Source organism: Humulus lupulus, chromosome 1, assembly GCF_963169125.1.
Source record: "Humulus lupulus chromosome 1, drHumLupu1.1, whole genome shotgun sequence".
Lineage (NCBI taxonomy): Eukaryota > Viridiplantae > Streptophyta > Magnoliopsida > Rosales > Cannabaceae > Humulus > Humulus lupulus.
In genome coordinates this window covers 145,638,115-145,658,486 of record NC_084793.1, presented here as the reverse complement: position 1 = coordinate 145,658,486, position 20,372 = coordinate 145,638,115, and the positions used below count along the sequence as shown (strand labels likewise).

Sequence of the window (20,372 nt, the reverse complement as noted above, 5' to 3'; positions counted from 1 at the left end):
TCAATTAAATATCAATTACCACTCTCGTGACTTTCCACTAATACCGTGGGACAGGATCTCCTCATGCTGGAAACACCGCACAAAGCTCAAAATTATACCCTCAACGGGTTCGAATTACAAATATGCCTTTAATAGCCAAATGGGGCTCACATGCATATTTAATTCACCTAAATACGCATTTTTAATCATATAATCATCAAATTCACATATTAGCATAATTAAATCAATTATTGCCCTCCCGACACGCTAATCAAGGCCCTAAGCCTTATTAGCAAATTTCAGATGCTACAGTATATATATATAAATATATATTAGTAGATTTTCAACAAAATAGCCATAGAATGATAATTTAGGACTCAACACCTATTCTATATGTGGGACTATTTCTAACCATATTGAACCAAGAAATAAAGAGAAATATGAAGTAGCACAATTAATAAATGATGGATTGAAAGTTTAAAGTCATGTACTACAGTTTTTGATTTGTGTGTGTTAAAGTTTTTTCTTTTATGTTGTTTACTTGTTGAAGTGAGTTATGCAGAATATATATAAGACTTTTTTGGTGTGCCCCCATTTTTGGGTCTATCGGTGCCCCCTTTAGTATTTTTGGCATGTGGATCAATTTTTTTTTTATGAAGGTGTACATTGTAATTATTTAGAACATCATGCAAATTTTTGAGAAATTTTGAATAATTTATGGTACCAAAAATAAGGTTAAAACAGTTTATTACACGCATGACTTTTTTGTTATACGTGTAGAAGAAAACTGTTTGAACCTTATTTTTTGACACTGTAAATTATTTGGAATGTTTGAAAAATGTGTAAATTATTATAAATAACTACCATATATAACATTATAAAAAAATGTGATTGTAATTACCCATGTACCAAAAACATCGAGTGCAGTGGTACTCCAAAAAATGAGAGGTGCACCCAAAAATGTTATATATATATAGAGAGACAGAGAAAGAGAGAGAGAGAAATAAAGAGAAAGTGTGTAGCAATATAATAGTCTAGTTAAAAATTTTATGTTAAATCTTTATTATTTTCTTATAGTATACTTATTGATGTATGAATAATTTCTTGTAGTGGAAGATACTTATTTAAATTTGTTTGGTGATATTTCTATTCCAATGATACAAGAAATACTAGTGTCATAAAAATTTATACTAAGGTGTCAATTTTTTTTCCAAATAAATAATATTATGTATTTATCTTTCATAATATGTCTCTTTTATATAATAGGTATATAAAATGTGTGGAGATAATATAAATTTTTGATTTTAATAGTTTGTTTTAATAATCCATTTTTCTTCAAAATTAAAAAATAGAAACTAAAAAAATCCCATACAGCTCTTGTATAAATTATCACGAGGAAGTGTACACTGTACACATCATTAATTTATCTTTTACGAATCTAACAATTGATATAATATCTGTTGACTTTAATTTAAACACTAATAATGGCGACTGCTTCTACTAATATAATAAGACTCGTCACAATCCAGAAAGTGACTCCTCACCGCATAGAGCATTTTCCTTGACTTTTTTTTTCATTTATACAGGGCAAGTCTTTGTATATGTATATAATTGAAATTCTTGGGTCTATTTCTATTACGATTCACGAGCTATAATTAATGATTCCAATTGTAGAGCTGGATAAACATGCAGCTCATACACCAATAGGCAATTTTATATATTTTTCACAAATTATCATTTATTAAACTACATACACAATATACAGGACCGATTAGTGATAAATAAAATAATAAACAGAGATTAGTAATTAATGCTTGCTTAATTGAGGAAGCAAAAGCTGATGACTTCCAATTTCATCATTATACTTTATCTATATTTTAATAAATATAAGTAAGTTTATTCAATTATATGACTATCAAGTTGGAGGATCACTGGTGCTTATAAAAGGCAAGCTAATAAAGTTAAGATCAAAACCAAGACCAAGCTTGAATATTAAGAATAGCGCTGAAGACAAAAACGAATATATGGCTTCGAAACATGAACGTAGGATCCTCTGCTTCTCTCTTGTTCTGCTTTTCATGGTAATTAAACTTCCTTCTAAATTCTATTATTATAACACTAACATATTTAATTTACAATTAAATATGCATGATGCCTCTAATAATATATATATAACTATGTCATTATAATGTTTTTTTTTTTTGAAAAATAAAATACAATGCTGTAGTTATATAAATATATATATATATATTATAATTACATATTGATGCATCTAATAACTACATCATTATATTTTGAGAACATAAATTTACTTCTCTTTTTATGTATTAGTTTTTGTTCTATTTTACTTTGGGAGATAATAATTAATGATAATAATAAGATCACTCCATATACGCCACTCCACGTATATACACAAGTTTTTAAGGTTACCAGTCCATGATTTTCTGTTTAGAAAATTGAACACTGCCAATTATAGTGTACGTGAGCCATATTATATTAATTGTATGGTGTACTGTTCATTGTCTCTTTTGAGTTTTATGTCAATGTTAATATGTTCTATATATACTTTCCCATCTTGACGCTGTTGTTGTAATTATTATTGTTATTATATGGACCATACACCATAGTGTATGGAATCACTACTTTATTATTATGATTTCTATATATTTTATTATTATAATGTTATTAAATAGTTATTCATAAGTTGCATAAAAAAAATAGTTATGCATAAGTAAAGCCCACGCATCAACCTAATATTTACTTCATGTTAGAGTTTTTGTTGGAAACTATTAGTTTTATCGTAAAGTCAAATATCTTGATACTCATTGTGCTTATTGGATAATTCATTTCTCTTATTATAATACGTTCTTATTTCCAATATCCTTTTCTAAAAAGGAAAAGAAAAAAACATTTTGAACAATAAAAATTGTAAATTTTGCCGTTGCAATAAGTCATTATATATGTATTAATGATAAAGAATTACTAAGGGGCAGTTGCCCAACATCACAAGAAGATAGTATATTGATATTGGTGCAATCTAATATCAGATCCCAAACATTTGAATTTTATAAATATTATGAGGTATATATCACTAATCAATCATTGAGTACTATCTCATGTAGTGCAATACTTTTTAATGATATTAACATGTTGTAATAATATATATGAATAAACTATCTATATATATATTTATTTATTGAATTTTTTGTTCACTATCTTTGCAATATCCTAATGATTCTTAAATTGTAGACCTTTTTTCTTACTATGCAGTAGTTAGATCCAGGAAAATATACTCGGACTTATTTCCTTGACTAAAACAACTCAGTTTACAAATTTTATAGGTTTATTTAACCTATAATATATATATATATATTTATATGAGTGCACTGTTAATAGTTACTACCCATGGATTGATTACTTTACTATTAATCATTGGATTAAGATCAATGGTTATATTTATAGTTGTTAATTAATATTTCTAAAACTAAATTTTGAATTTTTCAAATTTTTGGAAGAGTTACCTGATAAAAAACGTGTATTTATTATGAAAATATAATATTGTAAACTTTTCATTTTTTAAATATATGTCAATTTCTAAATATAACTAGTTCCTCTTATTTGTTGGAAACAACATTAATTATGGCAAAAAAAAAAACTAAATTCGAAATTAATGTAGAAAAAAAATATTTACTTGTTGGTAATTTGCTATACCAAGCCATTATGTTACCGTATCATCATAATTATTAGTACGTATTTATGGGTAGTAACCACTGATAAGTCTTCCATATTTATATATTATATTTATGTATGAAATATTCTACTATCATCAATTTTTTCACACCCCATCTATTTTTGACTAATTATTTACAAATATATATCTTGCAAATTGACATTAATCTCGATCTCCTTAAATATTAAGCAATAAAAAAAATTCTTAACATATGCATTACTATCCAACACTATATGTATAAAGAGTATTGATCTCCATCCTTCAGCTATAATTATTTAAGTTGGTGATATGATTTATAAATGAACATGTGTATATGATATACCTTATATATTTAAATTTAAAGGCATGAGGACACTTTCCTAGCCCCTTGTTTGTTTGCATATCCTCTTTATTTGTTTCTCTTCTTTTTAGAAAAAAACTAGATTAAATTTGTTTTCATTGGACTATGATCACTCCTAATGCATACTACATATATTTGAATATTTATTTATTTTACAGATAGAAAAAAAGATTTTAAAATTCTTTTCACATTATAATTCGATAGATAAATTATTATATAAAAAGAATACTTTGTAAATATTTAAAAAAAAAAGAATCAAAGCATCTAATTTTCTCATTTTTTTCTTATTTAATAATGACTTCAGTATAATTAGCCCCTCCTGCTGAAATTTCTCGTACACATGATTACCTACCAAGTACACATTCTTTATAAATAAAAAAGATGTCTGCCACAAAAAAAAAATTCTTTTATTTAATTACATATTCTATTTTACTTCTATCAGTTTATCAACCTTTATATATTGGTATATCAATTAATATGAGTCTTCTGTTATGAATTTTCATTAAAAATACATGTATCTCTTTGACATTTTTTTTATATAGCATATATTCTATGTATATATATATTTATATTACCTACGTATATTTTGTATGTTTTTTAAAAAAAAAAAAAAAGTATTTTCCTATATTCAATATCGAAATTAAAATTTTTAAATAAAAACTTATAAACAAGATTTAAAAAAAAAATCAGTTATCAGAATTTATCAAATTAGGATCAATATATCAATATGTGTTTTAATTATATTTTCAAAATCCAAATTTGGCATACATGTACATCAATTTTATACGTAGTTTTTAAAATCTTATAATTTTATCTTGCAATAGTAGTTAGGAAAGAGAAAGATAGAGGTAGAGTTAGTTTGATTTACCATTTCAATATTGGCTTTTATTACGTGTTTTGTGATATTTTTTTTAAAAAAAAATTGTAAGACAATTTTGCAAAAAAATAAAAAATTAAATTTATATATTTATTTATATATCCGCCTTTTGAATTTTGGCTTCAGCTACAGCTTAATGGCAATGAATAAGTTAGTTCAGTAATATTTATATAAATATATATTGTATATTTATTTATTATGTTTGTCAATAGTGGCATATATATTTAAATTAAGTGCAAAGCAACATATGTTTGCTTAGTTTTATTATTTAAAAAAATTATTAATTATTTTTATTAATTTTTTATAATTTTCATATAAATTTTAAATTAATAAATATTAATATATATAAAAGAATAACATAAATATATTAAAAGAAAAATTAAACTAAGACATTGTTCATGTTTTTTAAAAATAATAAAATAACATTATAAAAATAATATTTATAATATTTAAATTTATATTAATATAATTATTAAATATCTAATCTTGTATTTTATATTATTATAATAATGATATTTTATAACATTTAAAATATATATTAATATAATTAATAAATATCTAGTTATAATAATGATATTTTATAATATTTGAATTTATATTAATATAATCAATAAATATATATTTATAATTTGTTTTAAAAGTATATTCCCTTAAATATTTAGAATATTATGTTAAAGTTAACGAAATATTCTGTTAAAACTAATCATTTCTGTATCTACACATTTTTTATATATAGAGGTATCATATACATTAAATTATGCTTCTAGTATACTACACATGTAGGTTTCATTTATATATCTTTATATAAAAAAAAATGTGTAAAGATAACATAAATTCTGAATTTTAACAGTTTTTTTTATTAACTTTAACAGAATAGTTTAAATATTTAACGAAATATACTTTTAAAAGTAATTAAAAATAGATATTTATTAATTATGTTAATATAAATTCAAATCTTATAAGATATCATTGTTATAATAATATATAATACAAGACTAGATATGAAATAATTATATTAATATAAATTTAAATGTTATAAAATATTATTATGATAATAATATATAATATATAATATATAATCCTAATTTTTTACTCATTATATTAATATGAATTCAAATATTATAAATTATTCTTATAATAATAATATTTAATACAAGATTAGATATTTAATAATTATATTAATAAATATCATTATAACAATAATATATAATACATAATCTTAGTTTTTATTAAAAAAATAATTTATAATTAAAAAATGCTATCTTTTATTTGATGTAACTTATATAAATATATATTAATATTAAATAACAATAAATATTATAAATATATTATATATAAATGTCCTGTGTATATATAAATAGTATGACTATATAGCTACATAGGAAATTAGAATAATATTTATCTTCTATCAAGAATAAACAAATTTATTCTCTCATCAATAAGATATAATTTGCATAATATAATGAATGTTTTATATTTTAAATAAGGTAGTTTGTGATCTAAAAGTTTATCATATTATATATATTTTTTTTTAAAAAAAATCATAAACAATGTTTTAGTTTAATTTTTCTTTTAATATGTTTATATAATTCTTTTATATATAATATTGTTTACTTATTTGAAATTTATATGACAATTGTATAAATTTAATAAAAATAATTAATAAATTTTATAAATAAAACTAAGCAAACATGTATTGCACGTTGCTTATATCTAGTATATTTATATATATTTAATGGCAATGAATAAATTAGTTCAGTAATAACTTAGTTTCTAATGTAGGGTTGTAGCAGTGGAGTGAGGAATACTCCAAAGCGTGACCAAGGTTACATAGCTGGATATGGTCCTAGAGCTAGTGAGAAAAAGACAGAGGTGTCGATCGATCTCGTAAATAATCAACATTACCTCAATGGGTATCATAAAGATGCTAAAGAAACTAACAAACCCTACATAACCGGATACACCAATGCCTACAAAGACAAAAAGACTGATCAACCTTCTTACGTTACTAGCTACAACAACGCCAAAGAGAAGAACGAACATCCTTACATCACTGGATATCGGAAACCTGAAGAGACGAATGAACACCCCTACATACTAGGATATAATAAAGCTGAAAAAAATGACAAGCATTTCCACATAACAGGTTATGGAAGATCTGAAGAGAAGGGCGAACATCCCTACTTATCAGGATATGGAAAAACTGAAGACACGAATGACCATCCATACACAACATCGTACGGGAAAGCTGAAGAGAAGAATGAAGACTCGTATACAACTGCATATAAGAAAGTTGAAGAGACCAGTGACCATCCATACATAACGTCATATGGGAAAACTGAAGAGAAGAATGAACATCTATACATTACGCAATATGGGAAAACTAAGGAGACGAATGAACATCCTTACATCACAGCATATGGGAAAGTTAAGGAGACGAATGAACATCCTTACATAATTGGATATGGGAAAGCTAAAGAGATGAATGAACATCCTTACATCACAGCATATGGGAAAGATGAAGAGACGAATGAACATCCCTACAAAACAGGATATGGGAAATCTAATTACATTACTGGGTATAGAAATTCTGAAAAGACCGAGTATCCCTCACAAGATGCAACATCCAAGTGCAAAAAGCATATGCATGAACATTCTTCATCTCACAATGAAGGCCACATGCATATGGGACATGGAAATCATATGCAAACACAACCTTCAGCAAATATGGATCGTACTGACGCATTTAAACAAGGCTTTTTCATCCCAAATGACCTGAGTGCAAAAAAGGTCATGGCCCTCCACTTTCCCATCGAAGACCATTCTCGCTTCTTGCCAAAAGAAGTAGCTGACTCTATTCCATTCTCAATCTCCCAACTCCCCAACCTTCTCCAACTCTTCTCAATCATAAAAGGCTCTTCTGAAGCTAAAGACATGGAGGAAACCATCCGAGATTGTCGAATCAAACCCATTGATGGTGAGATCAAGTCATGCGCTACCTCTCTAGAGTCCATGGTTGAATTTGTTCGTGGTATCCTTGGTTCAAGGGTCAACTTCAATCTTCTATCAACCACCCACCCAACAATGGCTACTGCTTTCATGCAGAACTACACGGTTTTGGAAGTCCCTAAAGAGGTTTTAGCCCCCAAGATGGTGGTTTGTCATCCAGTGCCTTATCCCTATGCTGTTTTCTTTTGCCACCACTTTGGGACAGAGACCAAGGTTTTTCAAGCTTCCTTAGGTGGAAAGAATGGAAACAATGTAGATGCAGTTGCCATTTGCCACATGGACACATCTGATTGGGATCCTGATCACATCTTGTTTCAACAACTCGGAGTCAAGCCCGGTGTCTCCTCCCCAGTGTGCCATTTCCTCCCAGAAAATCACCTTGTTTGGATACCATCACCAACAGTAGCAACTGCATAAATGCAGTATCCTGTTCTATTTGCATAATAAAGGTTCACGTAGATCTAATAATGTAATCTACTCGTCATGTTGTTTCTCTTGTTTTGTGTTTGGTTATGTAATGTGAATGTGTATGATCATATACTCTAAATTTGGGGATGAAGAAATATTAAGACACAATCAGTAAATTTATTGATATGTGGTAACCCACAAAAACAATGATGTAGTTTGTGCTCACTTCCTTTTCCCTCCATAAGGTAAGAATATTGGATATTGAGCTTTTATATTGACGATTGATGGCCCATCAACTATATTTGCTAATAAATAATGTATCAAGGTTTATATAAATAAGGATACATGTAAGATCGACAAATTTTTAAGTTGCAGATATCCAATCATGGGTGTATATCTCTTTGTGGCAGCTTTCCAAAATCCATTCTAGACTTATTAATCTTTTACCTATTTGAAGGATGGATAAAGAACTAGTTAAAACATGAATTTTATATCTCCAATTCTTTTTTTTTTCTTTTTTTTCTAATGTTGTAGAATTACATCAATGGATAGAAATAAAGAAAGAATTGAACAAATACTTTTAAGGCATTGAAACAAACTAAGATTGGCAAATTCAAGTTGAAATTCATGCACGTTAGTGGTCCAATATGTTTGCGACACGAAATAGCAATCCTAACTCAGAACAGAAGAAAATGACTGTAATGCCCTGATTTCCCCGATGTGTTTAACGGCGTGAATAGTAGGCCGGGAGGGCCGTACTTGCTTAATTGTGTTATTAATTGATAAAATGCATGTATATGTTGATTATATTATAATATGATGTGAAATGCATGCATGTGAGTCCATATTTTTAATTACAGGGGTGTGATGGTAACTTGGCCCGTTGAGGGTAAATTGTTTATTTGGATGCATGTTGGTGATATGTTTTAAGGCCACATTATAATGTGGATTTGTTCGAGCTATTCGGCATGAGACGATCTTTAAGTATTTAAGTAGCGGTTTAGTCATAACGAGATTAAGTACGAGGCTCGGGGTGAGTCTCGGGATGTTTTAATGATTAGAACGTTGCCGGGAGTAAAAGGGTAACGAGATATGAATTATTGGTGTTTGGAAATTTTGAGAATAGCGGGAATTGGAGAGCGTTAATTATGATTAACAAAATAGGTGAAATATGACGATTTTACCCTTGGGAAGACATTAGAAGCTTTAAATGACCTAGGGGTATTAAAGTCATTTTGCTTGGGTTATATATGTTTCAAGTGGCTGTAGAAGGATGTAGAACAAAAACAGAGCAGCTTCTTCACCTTCCCGTACATCCATTTCTCTCTATCTTTCTTTGAGGTTTTTGGTCCCAAGTTGAGGTAGCAAGCTAGGAAATCAAAGCTTGGAGGTTGTGGACTTAGTTCATCATCTTAAGAGGATTCAAAACCAGTTGGAGGTAAGGAATTGTCTTTGAATTTCAGGTGTTACTCTGTTTTTCTTTTATAGTTTTCTGCTCTAGATTTTGATGTGGAAAGTTGGAATCAAGGGAAGTTTTGTGAGTGGTTGATTGGGTTTTGGTGAGGAGGTGATGTAGGTGAGGTTTAGGGGTTGAATTGGAAGATTTGGTAAGGTTTGGGATGTGTTTGGAAGGTTGGTTTCAAGAGGAATCGCAAGAATGGAGTTTCAGTGCAGCTGCTGGTTTGAAGCTAGCGCCCCAACGCCAGCCCTAGCGCCCCAGCGCTATACAGGGCAGAGAGCAGCCCTCTCTGTTTCTGGGATAGCGCCCCAGCGCTGGTGGGTGGCGCCTAGGTGCTAGGCCAATTTCAGGAGGTGTTGATTTTAGGGTTCGGGATGGTTTTTAAGGTTCGGGGGTTGGTTTCTTTGCTCCTTTTGAGTAGTTTGAGAGTCCCGAGAGTGGGGGATTGGTCCCGGGAGTGTGGTTTAGTTTGTAAACCATTCATTGATTTGTTTTATTAATGGGTTTCTAATTGGTTATGATTAGGTAACCGCTAAGGAGTTTAAATGTTGATCGTTCTCAGGGTCGTTCTTTAATTCATTCTAGCTCGAACCGGAGGTAAGAAAAATGCACCCCAAGTGTGACATGCATGGATATTCATGAGGCATATTGGTTTTGTTAATATGGACTTGGATTGAATAAAGAATGTTTAGCATATGTTGCTCACTTGCGCATGGTATTGACTCATTAGTCAGGTTTGGCAAAAATGCTAGTATCAACTGTGAAGCTGTGACTTATTAGTCAGGTTCGGCAGTGGTATTGGGCATTGGTCACATTGAGTTGACTCACTAGTCAGGGCGGCCTTAGCGTGTTAACGCAAGCCAACAAGATTAGATCTAATCAACTACAAGCATTGAATGACTCAAAGAGTTAATGTCAGACCGACCCCGAGGGTCGATGAATGAAATAAGCGCTTGGAGGCTAGTGGCTTACCTAGCAGCCACTCTCCCACTTGAAACAGTGACATGCTTGACAGTCACTCAGTATGGTTTACCAGAACCTGTTGAAGGCTAGTGGCTTATCTAGCAGCCACTCTTCCATTTGAATTAGTGACTTGCTTGTCAGTCACTCAGTATGGTTTATCAGAACCTCATGAGTTGTGTACTCTTTTGTTTGAAAGCTTTATGCTCAGTGTGGTTATAATGATAATCATTTGATAATGTTATTGAAAAGTGTTATGTTTTCTTGCTGGGCTTTGGCTCATGGGTGCTGTGTGGTGCAGGTAAAGGAAAAGAAAAGCTCACCTAGCCTTAAGTGGAGAGCTGATGTGGTGATGTGTACATATGCGGCCGCTTGACCACCACGGCCAAGGAGTTCTCAGAGGAACTAGGGGGTTTACCCTATTTTTGCCGCTTAGGTCGGCGGGATTGTAAATTTGAAACAGTAGTGACCACTTTGTACTGAGAACATCTTGTAAACGTTTTGTTTAGCTCTGCAGAGCAGTTTGTAGTGAAAATCTCCATTTCCTTTTTACTGGTTTCATACCTTAACCTGTTAATTACACTTAGAGCACGTTTTTGACCAAAGGACTCGAGTAACGAGTCAAATTTCTGGTCCACCGTTCACCGTAACTGTTCTGGGACAACCAGGGCGTTACAATGACGCACATGACCAATAAATGTTTTTAGTTCCAATTGGGACAATACAGTGAAATATATAATGGTTGGTAAAAGGATTGAGATTTCTCACATTTAAATCCACTTCTAGATTTTGTCAACAAAAAAAATCCACATCTAGATCTTAAATTCAAAATTCCCTTGACACATTGACAAAAAGTGCAAAACATTAGACATTACAGACCGTGCAAGAAATCTGAAAGAATAAAATAAGCTGGTACAGACAATCTGTAGATTCTTTAGTTGCCCACATGTTAACATTTGGAATGCATCTTATATTTTCATGTCTCAGTATAACAAAACTCAGAAGATAGAATAAGAAAAAACCTTTGTGGGGTACATGTTAGAAATCTCATATTCCCACAAAACACTTGTTGCATTTCTCTTCTCTTAAAAAATAAATAAATAAAAACCCAGCTTGTCATAGTCAATGATATCAGTCATTAATGCAAAGCAGTAGTAGCATAGGTCATTTGGAAAATGTTCTTCAAGTGGAGAGGAAAGTACCAAAATTGAATAACACCTTCTTCAAAGAGAGTTATTTTAGTCACTAGCTCAAAAATTTGTGAGAAAAAAAAAGTGAATGAGTGGAATACAATTAAGCATATCAACTTAATTTGAAGCAGTGTACCAATCAAGCAATTGAGTTTACTCTCTTTCCATAGATAATAGTTCAATTATTGAATTATGCAAGATAGAGGTATTCACAGAAAAATAAATAACTAATTTCATGACTCATTTTGCAAGACTACTCACACAATCTTAGCGTATCGAATTCTTCAAGCAGGGAAACCTAGGTGGCATCTTGCAGGTCCATAGACTAACAAGAGGTCAGGTTCTGGTTCATTGCATCCTAATAGGACAAGAACAAAAAAAAAATCAAATATGAAGAGTGCTATTTAAACCAATCAAGAAACATATTAATAGCAAAACAAATTGATGGGTTTTAATGCTTCTGCCATTTGAGCTTTTGTAAATATTTTTTCTTCATGATCTCCATCAAAGAATATTGAGTGGGGCCACAAAAAAATCTTAACACTCGAGTAAGAAATTAGTAAATTATTTTTCTAGAATAATTTTTATATCAATAACTTAAGAATAATATAGTAATTTTATAATAAATCAATTTTCTTTCCTTCCTACAAACCAAACAACTAAAACAGAAATGTGTTTTCTCTTATTTCCTTCTAATTTTCTTTCCTTCATCAAACATAGGGTTAGTATTAACAGTAGAGGAATAGAGGTGCTTGATCACCTTATATTTTCACCTTCTGCATCCTAAAGGCAGATATGCTTTACACCAATAGCTTCCAGCCACAACAAAAGCTTGATAATTTTTTAAATTTGGTAAGCTTCTTAACTTTCTACCATAATGGCCAGGTACAGAACTTTTCCATTGTTGAAGGCTTTGTATTTCTTCCATAGCCCACTTGAGATAAGATAACTTTCTGCCACATAAGTTATTCCCAACACTATGTAGAACGGAGACAAGTAAATGTAGAATATGCCAAACAATTTGAATCCTAATATTTCCACTCTGCAACAATGGCAAGATTCAGTGGATGTTGAAAATACGGTCAGAAGAGAAAGTGTGTCCTTAATAAAATTTCTCAATAATCATCATTCCACATTAAACTCATGATGGCACACAAAGCTATACCTGCATTCTCCTTATGCATTTTAAGATGAACCACTAATTTAGAAGTAAAAATACAACTAGATGGGAGTTTGCAGAAAAATATTAATAACCAAACAAATTTCAATAATAAAACTCTTTGAAACAAAGGTCTTAGTTGGCAATAAGCACTCAGAAAACTCATAGAGCCCACTTTAGGAATGAAAATAGATATAAAAAACTCTTATAAAGGTACATAATAAATCAAATGTTAGTAAATGCAATTATGCTAACAAATCAAATGCTTTTAGGTATTCTGTAGAAAATATATATCAAAAACAACTTAACTGCAATTGTGGGTAGCGATTCCTAAACTATAATAAAGGTACATAATAAATCAAATGCTAAATGAAAGCCCATTCCTGTTTTTTTTTTTCTCATGCTGATGAAATATTCTATTTTAGAATATGCATAGGAACAACATTGGATGTTAGATAATAACTTCACCTTAAGTCTACATGAAGCAATCTTTTGCAGTGGCTCCGCTATTGATAAAAACTTTCTTCCACAAGTGGTAAATATAACAATAAAAACTAATCTACACTCAAAAGGCCTATACTCCTCTTTATTTATTGTAAATAAACCCATAAACAAGCCTAAAGTCTACAAGATGAATAGATTGATACTTTTAAGCAATATTACACTTTTATCACGCAATAATGTCTTGAAACTAGTACAAAGAAAAAAATACAACAACAACAAAAATCAAAGCATTAAGTGAAAGAATATTTCATATTCAATTGAAGCATATAGCAGTAAGCTCTCCTCATCTCATCTCTAAATTCCATTGGCTGATAACCTAAAAGTACAAAATAATGAGAAAGGCGAGCAAACTTGTAACCATTAATTTGAGGAAAGAACTTGTAATTCAGAAAAGAAGAGACGCAAATTCTCTTTCCACTTCTTTGAAATAAAAAATTAATCACGTAAAAGTACAAAAAATTAATCAAGTTTAATCATCCTAAGTCCCAACCATGCACAGAATAGTAAGCATCTACAACTAATATGTTCTTCAACATGTAGTTGAAAATTACTCTATGACTTCTCCTCGATGGAATGAAATGGAATTAATTGTATTTTCATGAATAAACTCCTAATATCAAAGTCATAGTTAAGGATGTTAAGAAGCCTACGAAACATAAATACCACACTTGGTCTGGAAGGACCCTAAACCCCTTACGATATAAACTACATCATGTAACATTTTATACTTCATCAACCAAAGATGCCTGAATCCCTTAATGATCTCCCTATTATTAATCAATATAGTAAATGATGCAGCCCATGGCACAATATAAAATTAGAGGAGGTTTTAGGTTTTTTTATTTTGATGGAAGTGACTCTTGCTCAAAAGGCAAGGGATACAAGGGATTATATTAAACAAGCATTGAAACATGCCAACTCAACCAAACAAACAGGGCATGGGAAAACCAAACCCTGCAACGAAAACAAAGGCTATACACATGCCTAACTAGAGACAAAACTGAGAACATCAGAAGGAACAAGGAAAACATACACCGAAGAAATAGTGAAAGGTCCAAGAGGCCTAACAAAACTTCAACAATAGGAACCAACAAACACCGAACAAAATGCCTGAACTAAGGGGGAAAGAATTTCTTATTATTGCTCAACACCCCCATCTTCTAAATAAGAAGAATTGGTAACACCCTCTTTGCCCCAATGCATAGCCCATTTTGATAAGTTGTGAGTAGCAAAATTGCAAGCTCTTTTAATATCATAGTCTTAATCCAAAAGTTTCTGGAAATACTTTAATGGGTCATCCAGATTTCATTCTGAGCAATTTTAAAACTAAAATTTACAAATTAGAAGAAAAACACGCATAACATACACTAGTAGTAAATTTGAACATCACAAACACTAAATAGAATAAAGCTGAATGCCAAAAAGAATGCAAATCGCAAGACAAGCATTAGGTAGAACTGACACGATGCACACCTACCAAACCCGAAAATGGAAAAGAGAATGCAAAAGGCAGAGAATATAAAGGCAAGGCAGGGATGGAATTGACCCGATTGGGTATCCAGAATCAAAATTATGGCTCAGAGAGAACAAAGTCAAAACACGACAATAATTGAACATTTATAAAGTCTTCCGTTAAGATCTAATAGTCAGAGAGAGCGTTGGCAGAAGTTTACTGAACACTTCAACGATGCGTATGACTTACCAAACCAGATGCTTCAGTGGTAATCCAATGACTGGTCAATTATGTTAATGAGGTCTCTACTCTCACCAATAATTTATCGTTGTTATTGCTTTGTTTACTTTCTCACTATCAACTGATCCACACCTGCTTAAACTCCTCTCTTAACCTAAATTTGGTTGCAACTTCTTCACTGCAAAATTGAATGCCGAGAAGCTCTGCATCCTTGAATGGGAGAGTCCGTTCGAAATCAAAATTTGGGGACAAAGATATCAATAGCGAAAAATGTCTGTTATCTCACATGATTAGCACGTGCTTTATAACAAGTAGTATGAAAATTAAATACTAATAGTCGGGAACCCATTATATAGACTCTTGACTAACGATTTAGCCAACGACACCGAGTCACTAAAAACGATATGAATGTATAAGCTGAATGCGAGAACTAAACGACACAAAGATTTTATAGTGGTTCAGCCCCAGAGATTGATAATAACCTACATCCACTTAGTGCTTCTATTGATGTAAACTCTAAAAGATTAGTCAACTAGGGTTTATTGAGTTTCACAAGTTCCAAAAGGGATACGAAAGTCGTGTATACAAACACTAGTTCTATCTGAATACAAATTATTGCCTCCTCCTCTATTGAATCCAATGAGTCCTATTTATAGGCTCAAAGATGTACATATGGGTCGGTGGACTGTCTTTAAACTTTGTTACAAGCATATTTGAATAATAATAGAAATCATAATAGTTACACATAAAGAGGGTCAAATATCTTAGAAATATCCTACTTATAAATGTATTTGAACTCTGGCTTCGTTACTACGATCAGACCTGGTTGCATATATCAACATATCTTCTGTCGTACTGTTCAACATCTTTCTTGAATCCATCAAACAGATTCTATTCTGGTCGTTGGTCGACCAGACTGTCATCACTAAATAGTCACGTGCTATCCACGTGCACCCTGATCGTGCCACGTCAGCAAACAAATATTTTTTGGTTAAACATTTGCCCCCAACTTTCTTTTGATGCGATCAACATTTAATAAACTTACTCGACCAACAATCCATCTGACCTGTCACATCTGTCAGTACTTACTTTTTCGAAAAGGCAAGTAATCACGACCTTTACAGTTTCCCAGAAACACTTTGACGATTATCACGTTTCCCCATGCATCGAAACTCTATTCCCATCATCACCTTCTATTACCACCCCAAGCAATATAAATATAAGCCTCTTCACCTTTTTTCATTTTTTACCCGAACCTTCTCTCTCTTCAAGAATACTCAGAAAACCCAGAGACTCCAATGCGATTCGAGATGTCTTCGAGCAACTCCGAGCAAAACTTTTGTGATTTGTCCTACAATTCGTACTCCATGTAAGTTTTCAAATCCATCTTCTTACCTTTGTAGCAATTTTCATGTACTCTGATCCTGATTCACGAGTTTCCGTAACTGGGTTTCTACTGTTCTTGAGAAATTTTTGGGTAACCGGGTTTAGGCAAACATACATAGAATAAGTATGCTAGAATAGGGATTTTAGGCAGCATAAAATGCTAGACAGTGCTTAAAAATAAATGTGGGGTATAGGTACACTAATTTCGGGTCCAAAATCAAAGTGAAAATTTGATTTTGAGTATTTCATAAAAACTGGGTTTTTCCCGCCTGTTTTTGGAGTTGAAAACTTTTTCGAAAATACTTTTCACATTCACTTTTTGATCTGTTTTTTTCAACCTGCTCGCATGTTTATTGTGTTTTTATCAGGATGCTGCTGGTCGTGTAAGAGCTTAACTTTTATACCTGAGCAACGTTATCCTTGCTTTTCATTTTCTTCTATTTATTGGTCGTAGATTCTAACTCTGCTTTGCTCTTCTCAGATATTCATGCATGAACCTTGGGGAGGTGAGAGACCAATAGACGACGACCTTCTCACTTTGCTGTTCGAGGATCAAGAACAACCTTCTTTGCCTTTTCTTGAACCTTCGGTTTTACACCCAAACCTTACAACCAATCCTCCATACAACATGTCATAGAACCAATCGAACATGGGTCGTGTAAAACACACTGCTCGTAGCAAAAATAAAACCACAGATTCACCTTCCAACCAACATGCAACCAATGCAAAGGGTCCTTCAAGCAATCCTCAACCTTTAAACTTTTCACCACCAGATATCCAGCCCAAAGCTCGTCCCCGTGATGGCCCTCAAGTAGAGATAGATTGGTACATTGCCCCTCCTAGCGTCATATCGACCAGGATGGCGACAAAATATCCCAAGAAGTACGGGCTTCCTAGGATTACTCTGGACAAACCTACACCCGACCAGAAGACAAACGTGCCGAGAGGCGCTTATAGCGCCTGGTTGACGTATCATATAGAAGCAGGGGCAATCTTGCCCCTGTACGACTTTTTCCGGGGGGTGGCCAATTATTTCGAGGTCGCCCCTTTCCAAATAACACCCAATGGATATAGAGTACTTTCAGCTTTCTATATCCTATACAACCACAAAAATGACTTGTGCCTACTCCACATGAGATCAACTATCTGTTTGATCTCAAATCCAACCCCAATCAGAATAACACGGGGTTCTTCAATTTCTACCACCAGGAATCCTCTCAATCATTCCTTAGTGACATTACCTACAAGTCCAATGTGGGAAGGTACTTCCAAGAGTACTTCCTTACAACCGACTTGGTTGCCGACAACATGGCCTTCCCACGAGGAGGTAAACATTTAATCTCTGATCGACATTTATCCAGTCATTTTTCATCTTACCCTGTCCTTAGTTGTTTTGTGTTGTATCTAGGTCCATGGCACCGACCAGACCCCACTCCAAAAATAGAGACAAGAGCCACAAATCTGGCCAGCATGACGAATATAGAAAAAAGTGTCAAGGAGCTGGTCACAGAGAGCAATTTAAGATTGGTTGGCCTTTTAGAACCTCACCAGGAAGTGAGGGAATCCACCCCAGGGAGTGCCACTGGAGAGGGCACTAGAGGACACGATAACCCCAAGCAGCATTAGGATGTGTCAAACCCCAGAGACGTCGACCAACAGAAGTGACCATTCTAGAATCTTCCCTCAATACTCGAGCAACTAATACTCCTACCCAACATGGGAGGGGAAAACAAAAACTACCAGAATATATTGGTCCCTTACTCGAATCTTCGAACGAGAACGGTATAGATTTCTCACTCTTAAATAAACTGCCCATCCCTTTCATTTATTTGATAGGGATGGGAACTTTAAATTTAAGACCAGTAGTTTTAGCATGGACTTCTTCAAGGCAGATAGTGAGTGTAGCAGTAGCTCTTTAGATAATGTAGCAACCGATAACAATAGTTCAGGTATACTACTTAGAATTTCTTTTTAGTTTGTTTCTTTATTGTGCCAAACTATTTCTTGACATATCTGCTCGTTTGTTTTTGTTTTGTAGTCATGCCATCCGATGGCGCCTTTGATATCTACACTTCTGCAGACGCTCCAGAGAGCAAGAAGAAGTCAAGCAGAAGACACCCTGGCGAAGGTAGTGGGGAACCTTCAAAGAAAAAGGCTCGACCAGAGGTCACTCCAGCTCCCATTCCTTCTAGATCAACAACTCTTCCTCCTCCTCGCACTGATCCTTCCACCAACTAGACGGGAAGATCTTTGGTTGCAGAATTGCTGAGCAATGCTTATAGCTCAACAAATGACTAACTGCAGAGATTGTCCAAGCACCGTCGCAACCAGGAGGCCTTTGCCAGTCTTCCTTCATTGAAACCCGACCAGGTTCTTGCTCGCAGGCTCAATGAAGTCCTCAGTGTAAGTCCTTTCATTATGTCTAAAAGCTTCATTCTTTCACTGTTCGCAGGGTCTCTTGACCATGAGCAATGGCTGGCGTTGTGCTGAGGAGGTCGATGCAAAACATGCCGAGGAGATCAAGGCATAGGAGGCCAAGGATAAGGTGGCTGCCGAGGAGATCAAGACATGGGAGGTCAAGGTTAAGGCGGCTGAAGACAAAGTTGCCATTTTAATCTCAGAGTTGAAGAAGAGCCAAGAAGATCTAGCTAAGGCTGTTGCTACCAAGGAGAAGTTTAAGGAAGCCTCCGAGACTAACTACATGGAAGCATCTAACCTTCAAGAGGATCTGGAGGCAAGCATGAAGGAGGCCACTGGTCTAGAGGAGCGAGTCAAGGTGATCGAGGAGAAAAACTCCCAAAACTTGGAGAGGTTCAGAGGAGCCACCTTCAACTGCTTCTACATGTTTTGGAAGAGCAATCTAGAGGAAAAATTTGACTATCTTCCCGAGCAGGTTAAACAAGCTGAACTTGCCAAGTGTGCTGCTCACCTAGAGGAGGAGAGAAATGCTCAAAATGCCTTGGATTCTCCTGCCATGACCAAGTGATCCATCTTATATGCCCCTCATGTGATCGGGGATTCTAAGGTTCTAGGTCACTTGCCATGACCAATACTTGTTCGAACATTACTTCTCGCGTACTTCTAAAAAATCAATAATAATATAGCAAAACAACACACGTAATGAGAAAATACTTGTAATAAATACAATAATAATAACTGGATGCGCACAGTTCCTTTTATTTCTCGTAATAAAATGGACAAGATTCGTGTCTGTACGAGTGATCAAAAATTGATCTTACACTTATAAGCGACCGGCCATCTAACTCGCCAACCCTTGTTCACAAACTTGTAAAAAATAAAATTAATACAAGCCAACCCTTTGAAAATAATTGTTCATTGATAATACTTGCGTAGGTGTTCTCCATTCCAATAGCGAGGTACGAGATCTCCATTTAAGCGAGCAAGTTTGTATGTGCCTGGTTGAAGAATTTCTTCAATTTGATATGGACCTTCCCAATTCGGTCCGAGTACTCCAGCAGCCTGGTCGCGAGTGTTGAGAAAAACTCTTCTAAGTACCAAATCTCCCACGTCAAACATTCTTTCGCGTACTTTAGAGTTAAAATATTGAGCGATCATTTGTTGGTAAGTTGCAACTCGAAGTTGAGCCTACTCGCGCCTTTCATTGACAATGTCCAAAGACTCCATTAATAACTGGTTATTCGTGCTCTGGTCATACTT

At 33.1% G+C, this 20,372-nt stretch overlaps 2 protein-coding genes across 4 annotated transcripts; one reads left to right on the top strand and one right to left on the bottom strand.

Moving 5' to 3' along the window:
• The first annotated feature begins 1,947 nt into the window (after window positions 1-1,947).
• On the top strand, window positions 1,948-8,919 carry LOC133819580 (BURP domain-containing protein 17-like). The gene is made up of 2 exons (XM_062252866.1): window positions 1,948-2,060; window positions 6,709-8,919. Exons 1-2 carry the CDS (start codon window positions 2,004-2,006, stop codon window positions 8,350-8,352), a joined length of 1,701 nt encoding a protein of 566 aa, XP_062108850.1. The 5' UTR covers window positions 1,948-2,003; the 3' UTR covers window positions 8,353-8,919.
• A 3,118-nt stretch (window positions 8,920-12,037) lies between these two features.
• On the bottom strand, window positions 12,038-15,573 carry LOC133798657 (uncharacterized). 3 transcript variants are annotated; one of them, XR_009875970.1, is made up of 3 exons: window positions 15,318-15,573; window positions 12,713-12,994; window positions 12,038-12,310 (listed from the first exon to the last, which is right to left on the bottom strand). XR_009875970.1 is itself a non-coding variant. In XM_062237089.1 (3 exons), exons 1-3 carry the CDS (start codon window positions 13,718-13,720, stop codon window positions 12,301-12,303), a joined length of 420 nt encoding a protein of 139 aa, XP_062093073.1. In that variant the 5' UTR covers window positions 13,721-15,311; the 3' UTR covers window positions 12,038-12,300. The 3 variants fall into 3 exon arrangements, 1 of the variants encoding a protein (XP_062093073.1); XR_009875971.1 differs by lacking the exon at window positions 15,318-15,573 and adding an exon at window positions 13,421-13,547; XM_062237089.1 differs by lacking the exon at window positions 15,318-15,573 and adding an exon at window positions 13,580-15,311 and having other exon boundaries at window positions 12,726-12,994.
• Between the last annotated feature and the right edge of the window lie 4,799 nt (window positions 15,574-20,372).

Excerpts from the sequence above, each read along its gene's own strand:
- LOC133819580 (XM_062252866.1), top strand. The coding sequence starts at position 2,004 with ATGGCTTCGAAACATGAACGTAGGATCCTCTGCTTCTCTCTTGTTCTG. Across the intron at positions 2,061-6,708 it reads CTCTTGTTCTGCTTTTCATG|GGTTGTAGCAGTGGAGTGAG; the intron begins GTAATTAAACTT and ends TTTCTAATGTAG.
- LOC133798657 (XM_062237089.1), bottom strand. The coding sequence starts at position 13,720 with ATGGGTTTATTTACAATAAATAAAGAGGAGTATAGGCCTTTTGAGTGT. Across the intron at positions 12,995-13,579 it reads TTGCTTCATGTAGACTTAAG|AGTGGAAATATTAGGATTCA; the intron begins GTGAAGTTATTA and ends CCATTGTTGCAG.